This window comes from Colias philodice, chromosome 11, assembly GCF_061535455.1.
Source record: "Colias philodice isolate Cphi_HAF_F1 chromosome 11, ilColPhil1 Martin Lab GWU primary, whole genome shotgun sequence".
NCBI lineage: Eukaryota > Metazoa > Arthropoda > Insecta > Lepidoptera > Pieridae > Colias > Colias philodice.
In genome coordinates this window covers 3513044-3524305 of record NC_143096.1, presented here as the reverse complement: position 1 = coordinate 3524305, position 11262 = coordinate 3513044, and the positions used below count along the sequence as shown (strand labels likewise).

At 31.4% G+C, this 11262-nt stretch overlaps 1 protein-coding gene across 2 annotated transcripts; it reads right to left on the bottom strand.

The window, feature by feature from the left end:
* LOC149484442 (cytochrome P450 4C1-like) lies at positions 1 to 11262 on the bottom strand. Of its 2 annotated transcripts, XM_089700570.1 has the most exons (11): positions 11085 to 11262; positions 9330 to 9419; positions 8731 to 8841; positions 7682 to 7710; positions 7435 to 7597; positions 2618 to 2814; positions 2454 to 2523; positions 2139 to 2340; positions 1916 to 2067; positions 584 to 757; positions 1 to 353 (listed from the first exon to the last, which is right to left on the bottom strand). In XM_089700570.1, the coding sequence occupies exons 1-11, from the start codon at positions 11239 to 11241 to the stop codon at positions 187 to 189; spliced, it is 1512 nt and encodes a 503-aa protein (XP_089556696.1). In that variant the 5' UTR covers positions 11242 to 11262; the 3' UTR covers positions 1 to 186. The 2 variants fall into 2 exon arrangements, with proteins under 2 accessions (XP_089556696.1, XP_089556697.1); XM_089700571.1 differs by lacking the exon at positions 8731 to 8841.

The window sequence follows — 11262 nt, the reverse complement described above, 5'->3', positions numbered from 1 at the left end:
TTTAAACAACATTTATTATATTTAAAGAAATACTTAACAGCTAACAATAGTTCTAAGGATTTCTTAATTGCGCAAGACACCATAAAACTTTAGTTTATTCCCTACTTTAAATACTTAAATGAGTAATTATTGCACGTGTAATTAAATTATTGTAATTTCACTTATAAATTATCTGGAACTATAATATTATCTAGCTTCCAAAGCTATTTGATAGTTATCCTTTGCTTTCATCATTATGTTGAATTTAGTGTCTATCTTTGGAGCAGGACCTTCTTCTTCTTGACCAACAACTTTATATCGCCGCAGTACACCAACAAGCGCCATTTTTACTGACATTAAAGCGTATTGGTAACCTGTAAATAAACATAACATTACATTTATGGCTGGTTAAATTTTATCAACGGTTTGTTGTGCCGAAGGGTCCTGTGTTCGATTCCCTGTTGGGATTAATAATAAAAAACTCAATACAAATGACCAATCAATGGCACACATGCATAATGCATCCGCCTCATTTCCTGATAAGGGGACACAGGAATTCACTTTTTTTATACCTACCTATGAAAAAAGTGAATTTCATACCTACCTACGCAATTCCGTGGACCAGTACTAAATGGTATGAACAAGCCTGTCTTCCTGTCAGGCAGGAATCTATCCGGGTTGAAGCAATCTGCATCTGGTCCCCAATGTTTCTTATCTCGACTGATTCCCCATACTGATACTATGATAGCAGTGTCTGCTGGTAGAGTCACCCTTGTAGCTGTTGGAAATAAAATATTATATTTTAAAACAAAATTTGGTTTGCTTTATTGAATCAACAGACGAATAACTTTAAAAAGAGTAAAAACATCAATCTTATTTTTGTTTTCTTTATAATTTCAAAATTAGAACTTGAAGAACTATCGCTGACTCTGAAAGGAAAAAACTTGATCAAGAATTTGGGTTTTCGCACAGAACAATAAAACGTTTGTTATAAAAATTATAATTTAATGGGGAATTCTTTGTAAACGTTATTTTTAATGAAAGACGCTTCACAAAGTCACCTATAAAATAAATCTGTCTGAGCCTTTACATTTTGATACCCACGTGACGTAACTCATATTTTTATTTAATGAATAAGCACTAATTATTATTATTTCTTTGTACCACAGGTTATACTAAACGCTAAAGATGCGTACCTACGTCATAATGACATCAATTGTCAGATTATAACACCAGCAAAAACTATTTCCTGTAATTATAGTAATTTTACAGAGATTTATATCCAAAATACATTATGGGATATTATAATAGCCATATCTAGTTATAATGATGATACTTAGTTTATTCAATTCCTAGATAATATCTCTTCTCTTCTTAGCAAAATAAACTGATGGTTTAAGAGCCCGTGGGAGATCGTCCTTCATCGATATGATAGCCAGGTGAGACTTATTTTTAATTAAATATTTTTTATAAACAAATATGCCTATAATTGCTTGCCTATCGAAAAGTGGTCATGGCTATTTTTAATTAAATACTAGCGGTCCGCCCCGGCTTCGCCCGTGGTACATATTTACGTTTTCTCTACATAAAAACCATCCTCGTACTTCAAGGAATATAATAAAAAAAGAATTATCGAAATCGGTTCAGCCGTTCTCGAGTTATGCGCTTACCAACACATTTTGCGATTCATTTTTATATATAAGAAGAAGAAGAAGAAGATAGGCATATTTGTAAAAAGTATTTAATAAAAAATACGTCTCATCTGGTTATCAGATCGGTGAAGGACGATCTCCCTTGGGCTCTCCTACAATAATAAAATAATTTGACTTCCAGTATGTGTATTTACTTATGGGTACACTTTAATTATAATAGGTACCTACAAAAAATAATTAACTAGATCTATTGTGATTCATTCTACTATTTGGTAGATACTTACGCATTGTTGTTTCTTCTGTAACCTTTCTTATCAATAATGGCGCTGGAGGGAAAAGCCGAAGTGTTTCTTTTATTACTCTTTCTAAGTATTTAAACTCCTTGAGGTCATCTTTTACTAAAGGACGATTTAATTCTCCTAAAACCTCCACTATTCTGTTGAAATTAATTAACATTTATAATACGTTAAAGCTGTTTCAAATATTACTTTAAAAGAAGATACTTACTCTTGATAAACTCTTTCTTGTTCTTTAGGATACTTTGCTAGTAATGTCAGTGTATTACAAATAGCAATAGACGAAGTGTCCGTTCCTGCTAAAAGAAAGGTTATAACTTCCTCTCTCAGTTCTACATCAGTGAAGCCGCCAGAATTTTTCGATAACAGTATTAGATGTTCCAGGAAGCATCGAACTTTTTTGGGACTTTGACCTAAAATTTTGTAATCGGTTTTGAATAAAGTTTTTGTAATCTTGATATTATTGAAAGTACGATTGATGATGTTTTAAAACGTTTGCCAATATTATATTAGTAAATAAGCATACCAAAAATAACGCTATCGCTGTCTAATTGTATGTCCACATCCTTGAGTTCTTCTTTTTTCGTCTGAATTATCTGAAATTTGTACATAAGAAGATGTAATATTAGGTACAACTTGTTTAAAATAATCATTATTACGAATGTACCTACATAGAACTAAATTACTTACCTCATCGGTTAAGTCGTACACTGTTTTCAGATTTTCATAGAATTCAGTTGATTTAGAGGAACGGTTGTAAATCACGTCAGGCCAAAGCCATATTTGAAACATTCTGTCAGTAATTAGCGCAAACAGATTCGTAGCGGCTTTTAGAAACTTATTATCAGGATTCTGAAGATAGTTAATTCGTATGCCCAGAGCAGTTTCTGTTTGTAAACAAAGAATAACATATACTTTAAATTCGTAGCTTAAGTATTTACGATCTTAATGAAAACGGATTTATAATTAATTAGCGGTCCGCCCCGACTTCGCCCGTGGTACATATTTACGTTTTCTCTACATAAAAACCATCCTCGTACTTCAAGGAATATAATAAAAAAAGAATTATCGAAATCGGTTCAGCCGTTCTCGAGTTATGCGCTTACCAACACATTTTGCGATTCATTTTTATATATAAGATAAGATACAAATAATCACTACATAGTATAAAACAAAGTCGCTTTCCCTGTCCCTATGTCACTATGTCCCTTTGTACGCTTAAATCTTTGAAACTACGCAACGGATTTTGATGCGGTTTTTTTTAATAGATAGAGTGATTCAAGAGGAAGGTTTATATGTATAATAACATCCATTAAATAGTGGAGAAGTACTGTTATTTTTGAGATTTCTAATGTGATGTCGTAAAAAATTACATTTTATAAACCCTACGAGTTTTATCAAAATAATGTACTAAGTATTATACACATTGAAAAGATCTAAAGAAAAGTCCGCAATGGTATATGTCTATCTCTTATGGATAACCCACAATAACTTTTTTTTGTCATTTACTTTTTACGACAAATAATGGCAAATTTTCGATGCGATTTTAACCAATACAGCATTAATCCTTAACAAATTGAATACCTTGAATACATTGTTGATTTAATATAGATCTATATGGCCCTTTACACCGTATGATTTAAGTGAATATTTCGAAGATATTACAGATTTAAAAATTGCGGGAAGTAGCGTTTGCGGCGGTACCGGCCGGCCGCCCGGCTATCTATTTTATACCCGAAGGCTATCTATTACATATATGCGAAGCCGGAGCGGGTCGCTATGTTTTTATATACAACGTTCACAGTTTTTCTGTAGTGTATTTAGTATCAGCATTGCACCCGTGCGAAGCCGGGGCGGGTCGCTAGTTAAATATAAATTCGTTTTCACACATTCTTCGGTATTATCATCAACATGAAAATTGAATGAATATATTATGTACTAGGTTTCCGCCCGCGGCTTCGCCCGCGCAGTTAAAGAAAAACCCGAATAGTTCCCGTTCCCGTGGGATTTCCGGGATTGCGTCATTTTCCTGGGATAAAAAGTAGCCTATGTCCTTTCTCGGGTATCAAAATACCTCCATACCTGAAAATTGGTTCAGTAGTTTAGGCGTGATTGAGTAACAGACAGACAGACTGCAGAGTTACTTTCGCATTTATAATATTAGTATGGATTGCAGAAATAACGATGGTTTAGTCTTTTATTCTTTGCAAAACAATCTTTCATATAGAGATATGATAGACTACAGGCCCGTGTTGAAAAAATTATGGGTCATTTGACCCACCAGGTGACCTATCTAGAACGATATAAGAGCATAAAATAATAAAATTCAGCACTATGACGTCACTTGTAAGCTGTCCACCTGAGTGCAGATGAGAATTCGAAGGTTCAGGTAGAGATTTTCTCCCCTTGTCTCCATGATTTTTGTACGGCGTTGCGGGATAATTGATTAAAAGTAGTATATAAATAGTATGACACAGATGCCGTACAAAATCAAATGACCAAATTTACCCCGGCAACTGTCGAAAAATAAAAATAAATTCCGACTTTGTGGACCACCATTTTTGTACGGCATCTGTGTCATACTATTTCTATACTGCTTTTAAGCCATTATTCCGCAACGCCGTACAAAAATCATGGAGACAAGGGGAGAAAATCTCTACCTGAACTTTCGAATTCTCATCTGCACTCAGGTGGACAGCTTACGCTGCCGTCCTTTAACTAAAAAGCCGTTAACCAACAAATGGTCAATTTTCAGTTTTAAATGTAGGGTGACAGAGTTCAAAATTCTCTATCTTTCTGTCTAAGAATCATTTCTCTAGCATTAATAGTTATAGAGATATAAAAATATTGTAAGCCGTTAAATAACACAATTTTCAGCGATTCCATAACTTGAAAGCGTCTAACCAACACTAATTTGCTAAATTTCCTTTAAAGTACCTTAACCGCCAGATTTAATAATTATTTTTTAGCTTTTTACTTGACTAAAAGTACAAGTTATCAGATTATACTTGACTATAGAGACGCAAAAGGACTATAACTGCTTTATGATAAGCTTTCATATAACTATTCCAATGGAAATCCTTACCTTATTTGCAGTTACTCGCCCTTAACGCTTTTTTAGTTAAGTAATTTTATTTAGGAAAAATTCTAATAACACTTTTTTGCTTAGCTACAAAGCAGCTAACCCTCATTTTTTAGCTAAAAGGCAGTTATCCGATTCTGGTGATGCATCAGTTTTGGGGATGAGAGTGATGATGAAATAATGTCGCTCCCAAGCAGAGTACCGATTGTTTTTGATTTTCTTTTACAAGACGTATTGTTTTTGATCAGGTTTACTAAGTTTTAAACAATCTAGCAGCTAAATTACGGAAAATATAACAAGTCAAAGTTACGAAAATTTGGTAGGTAAGTAATGGTTACGACAGTGCGAACTTTCAATCGTACTTCTCTGTTTAGACTCTGATTTGTCTCTGTAACCGAGAAAGAGAAGAAAGACAGTCTGTACTATTTAATTTTTAAAACTATTTATTAATTATGTAATTTACCCCTTGGGTGGAATTAGTAACCGACTGTCAAGCAATGTACTAGAGATGGTGATACAAAAATTGTTAGGAGTACACTACCTTTGACCCGCTGACGGGGAGTCCATTTTGCAACTATTGCTATTTTTTCTTATCTTTATATGTATTAGATTATTAAGATTTGTATTTTTTACATTGTAGCAAATAAAAAGTTTTCTACCTCCTGCTATTTTCCACATATTCTGGTATATTATATTTTCTGAATGTGGATGAAAGAGTCTTCTAATCATTTGATAAGCGGTTCTACATTATTTATTAAGAGCATCCCACATGTAAGAGCTTGAAGCCCTATTGAAACCAGGGTGTATTTTTTCAAAAACCTCGTGCACAAGTCTTAATTTTTTTTTCAGGAAACGATTTATGTTTACATTGTTTGTGGTTCTATATGTACTCACAAATCCGTGACTCGTATGATGGCTTCGCAGAAGAATATTTATAAAATAACGTTAAAATTGCAATTCTAAATGAATATACGGTTCCAAAAAGAAAAGCGAGAAGATTTATCTATAATCTTAACCCCTTAATGAGCCTCTGTAATGAAATAAACGTGAACATGACGAGAAATAAAGGTTAATTTTATCAACAACTTAAAAGAGTCATTTAGTAAAAGAGTTACAATACTTGTTACTCACAAACAGACGCAAGAACCATTAATTTAGATAGTGTTTAAATCCTTAATACATAAACCTAAAAGCTTTTGATCCTTTTCCTTTCCATTGGTTGACCTAGAGGATGTAATTCCCGAGAGCAAAGCCTAAGACAGCAGCAAATTTTTAACATTAGTAAGATTAAAATTTAGTACAACTATATAGAATCATAGTACAAAAGCATCTAAAAGCCCTTAACCGTTGATTATAAAGTTTTTGAAATTTAAATTAAAGCGAAAGTCATAGCTTAAAAGTAGTTATAGTAGCTTAACGACGTTTTAGGTAAGCATTTTATTACTAAAAATAAAAAAAAATCCCAAAATGAAAATAAAAATACTAAATTACTTAGCTAAAAAGTCGCTATGGTATGTAAACGGCCGTCTTGTCCAGTAAATAGTTAAAATTTTCAGATTATATGCTGAACTAAACGAGAAAAATTGAATTTAAAAATAAATTATAACAGTTTCTGGGTAAAAACTATTATTTATATATAATATAATTAAATTTCGATCGATGTATCTCACAATAATTATTCTAAGTGTCATAATTTTTAAGAAATAACGATTTCCGTGTTTTTTGCCATTTACTCGAAACTCACTTCGTGGGCTTAACGGCTTTCTAGTTAAAGGACGGCAGTACGAGTGACGTCATAGTGCTGAATCTTATTATTTTATGCTCTTATATCATTCTAGATAGGTCAGGTGGTGGGTCAAATGACCCATAATTTTTTCAACATGGGCCTGTAGTCTAGAAAGATTGTTTCATAATTTCATAAAACAATCTTTCATCTATATGAAACAATCTTTCATATCTCTATAGATATGAAAGATTGTTTTGCAAAGAACTTTTTACTAAATTAAAGCATAAGCAGTTAATTACTAAAACTATTAACTTAAAAAATATAGACTGACCGGTTGGCTTAGTCGACACTGTATGCGAAGCCAGAGGTCGTGGGTACGATTCCCGCCCAGGGAAAATATTTGTGTGATGACGTTTGCTCTGAGTGAGTGAGACTGAGTCTGAGTGTTAATTACTTAAAATAAAAAATTATATATTTTATTATTATGCTTCTATATTTATCAGCAATTTGGTTTCAATAACAAAAGCGAAAATGTTAGTATGGGATCATCGTGCTGTATGTGAAAAAATGTCAAAAAATATTTATTTATTTACTTAGTTTCCACGCTTGGATTATTCGAATTCTCGTCTGGTAAATTGCTTTATTCAAAAGGTTTTTACCTGCATTTGTTTCAGATCTTTGATAAAAGAAAACACTTACCACAAACAGAGCCCAAGGTATATGCACTAATAAATGGCCAAGCTTCAAATCGCCCGGTTCCGACCTTTTTATGACGTGACAATTGCTTTGCCAATTCTTCACTTTGATTAATAAGGATATTCATAAAGCTATTAATAATTTTGGGACTGAATGCCGGTATTAATCCATCAGTCCTCGGAATCACAGACACAATAGAAAATCTATTGTGTCGCGCCCCGATCGGGCCTTACGGTGGTCAATGGGTTAAAAGTTTCCTGCGACGTGTCCATATTGATACTAAAATTAACAAATAAACATTAATCAGTACACAAATATATATAATAAATTGTCTTTTATTTAACTACTAGCTGCTCCGGTTTCACCCCCGTGGCTCCACTCCTGTTAGTCGTAGCGTGACGTCTTAACCCTCTGTAGCATTATGCCTTCCTCGATAAATGAGCTATCTAACACTGAAATAATTTTTCAGATCGGAAAAGTAGTTCCCGAGATTAGCGCGTTCAAACAAACAAACTCTTCAGCTTTATAATATTATTATAGATAGTACTTATATAACAAAAATCATGATTTTAAATTTTATGTTTGTGAATTCTACAGGCAGACACATTCTCATGGTTTAGCGAAAAAATTAATTGTATGATAAATCTAAGGCATTACCTACATTAGCTTAATTAAATTATAACGAAGAATATGAACTGAATGACATAATAATTAATAAATACTATTTTTTGTTTCTTTGCAATTAGTACTAATTTAACACATTCATATTACTTATAGACTTTATTTTGATATTGTTACGGATATTTTTCCTATTTTCATTAATTATTGAAAAGTTATTTATTTATTTATTTAAATACTTTATTGTACTGCCAACAAAAAAAAAATACAAAAAGAAAACTTATACTAAAAGAAGACACAGCACAGATGGCGGCCTTATCACTTATAAGTGATTTCTTCCAGGCAACCAACTTAATTAATTAACCAAGTTAATTCATTTTAAGCATCATCCTGTCATTAGTCATTCAATGGTCTTACAGGGTTTACAGTGTTTCATTTAATCCAGATGCCTTATTACATCTGGTTTAATTTTTTTTTAAATCTTCAAAAAAAATTTAAACCAGATGTAATAAGGCATCTGGATTAAATGAAACACTGTAAACCCTGTAAGACCATTGAATGACTACGTATCATCTAATAGAAGATTGGTAACATATTGGTAATTTTGCTTTATACGCACCCTTAAGATATCATTCCAAAAATTAATCAAATGGTGAAAATATTTTACAGCAGAACATTTACCTGGTGCAAATATCCCAGCATTACCGACGACACTCCTGATTAACTTCACTATATCTGCCTTCTCCAAGCAATTTTTTAAAATGAACTCTACGTCTTCGGGATTTGTTATACCTATAAAATATTTGATCAAATCAGTGAATTATTTTTGTTCCTCCTTATTAATTAATCAAAAAAGTGTATCTGAATTTGAATATGTTATTATTATGTAAGATGTTATATTCAAAATAATTAAAGCCTTCTCTTTGTTATCATTTTTAGTGTGGGTACATTTATTTTTTGTTAATTTTAATATTGTTATTTTTCTTACTAACTTTATTTTTAAAAATTAATATATATATTCCATCCTATTTAAATAAACGTGGCTTTGCCTATTTCACCTTTTACGCTTCTCCCCATATTAAATTTCATCAGTTTTACCGCCATCAATTTTAATTTTCGAGGCCTTCTTTAAGGTTCCATCTATCAAATGCGTTTAGATCATTAGTGATGATGTAACATACTTTTTGTTATAATATTTTATGTTAAATAAAAATTATTATTACCTTGTGTACCAGTTTTTTATTTTATAAGTACCTAACTATGATAATATCAAAACTTACCCACATATAGCATCGGACCGATCCAAATTTTGACAAAACCTCCGTTGTTTTGGGCGAAGTCTGTGTACTTGTGAATCAAGTCGATTATATCTAGAAAAAAAAATAGACTATAATTTTTTTACATCTAAGTAACATCCTGAAACACGTGCGAAGTTAAAAGCGAATAAGTTAACATTTTTTTTTTTTCAAATTTTCTAAATTTATTAATCGGTTGTGTTGGCTTATTTCAATTACTATTTTATATTTTCTATATTCAATCTACTCTTATAAATAATAATAATAAAATTAACTAGCTGTGCCCCGCGGTTTTACTCGCATTGTTCCGCTCCTATTGGTCATAGCGTGATGATTATAGCTTTCCTCGATAAATGGCATGTCTAACACAGCAATAATTTTAATTTTTTAAATCGGACTAGTAGTTCCTGAAATAAGCGCGTTCAAACAATCAAACAAACTCTTCAGGTTTATAGTATTAGTATAGATTATGTAATTTAACCCTTGCAACTAAATGGATAATATTATGTTGAAAGCTTATTCTTATTTGAAAATATGCATTACATTACACATTTTTTGTTCACCTTCCGTTATTGTTATGTAAATTATCTATATTATATGTAAGTATAATAAAATGAAAAATTAAATTTATTAAAACATGTTAATGAATATTATTTACGTAAATCGTATACAATAGACCTATCCAGTTTTTGTTTCTAAAATACGTTTTTGTAGTATTATTAATTGTATTCTGTTTTGTCATACATATTAACATTTGAATTATGCATATTCATTTTCATTGACAATACTTACGTAGGTACTTGCCTTAATTTATATATTTTTTAGGAACTTGTTTCCTTATTTTTTTTGTACAGCAGTTGTTTCTTAAAAATGGTTTAATAATACAAGATCTGAATTACGTTTTAAGTTTTTTGGTGAAATTAATGTTCTCTGGGAATAAAATATAAATGCATGTTGCGGGACTAGGCAATGGATTAGTTGCCTTTACGTATCTAGTTACGTATAATTCATTTTTGTAGAATTTTTTAACTAGCAGCCATATTTTGTCGTATATTGAAAATATATAATTTTAACTTTGTACCAAAGCAACAAAAAACAGATAATTGAAAATATTAAACAAAATTATGAACTGACTGGAAACAAATTTTTTCTAATCTTTACACTGTGTCTTTGCATCATTTAAAATGGCATAAAATTGATAAAAAAATCCTGGCTTCGAAATACGTATTTCAGAAAAATTCACCGCGACAGCTTACGACAATCTCTACTATCCTAACTACGTACAGACACAATCATCCTCAAAATTCATAATATTATGTATCTTATAATCGCTCCGCTGTGACGTGAAAGAATTGGTTTAATGCTCGTGAAAGAAGGATAAATAAACAAAACACTAAAGTAAAAAATAAAATAAAATTGTATTAACAGTGCGTATAGGTTTTATTTGTGTGGAAAAAATCTTATTACCTAAATAAAATAAAATAATTTTATAATCATTGGACTTTATTGATTTTTGGGTATCGTAAATAATTTGATTTAAAAACTTAAAAATTGGTTAAAAATGTATCAAAAAGTTTATAAAACATATATAGCTATATAAAAATAATTGTTTTGATAAAATACATAATTAAAATATACCTAATGACTAATGACCATCGCTCCTGAAAAAGTTACCGAAATCTATGATAGCTCTCGTTATTTTTATTACAGATAAAAATTGTAGCTATATAATATACTTACTATTCATAATATTATATGAATGTTGTAGTGCACCCACATAGGGAATTTTCTCTGGGCCGGTCGGGATAAGCGCGGCTAGTTCGTACACGCGTCGTCGCCTGTATCTATACAACATGTACCACAGAATCACAACCACAGCAAAGAGATAGACGTTCATTGTAACCACACTTCACCACTG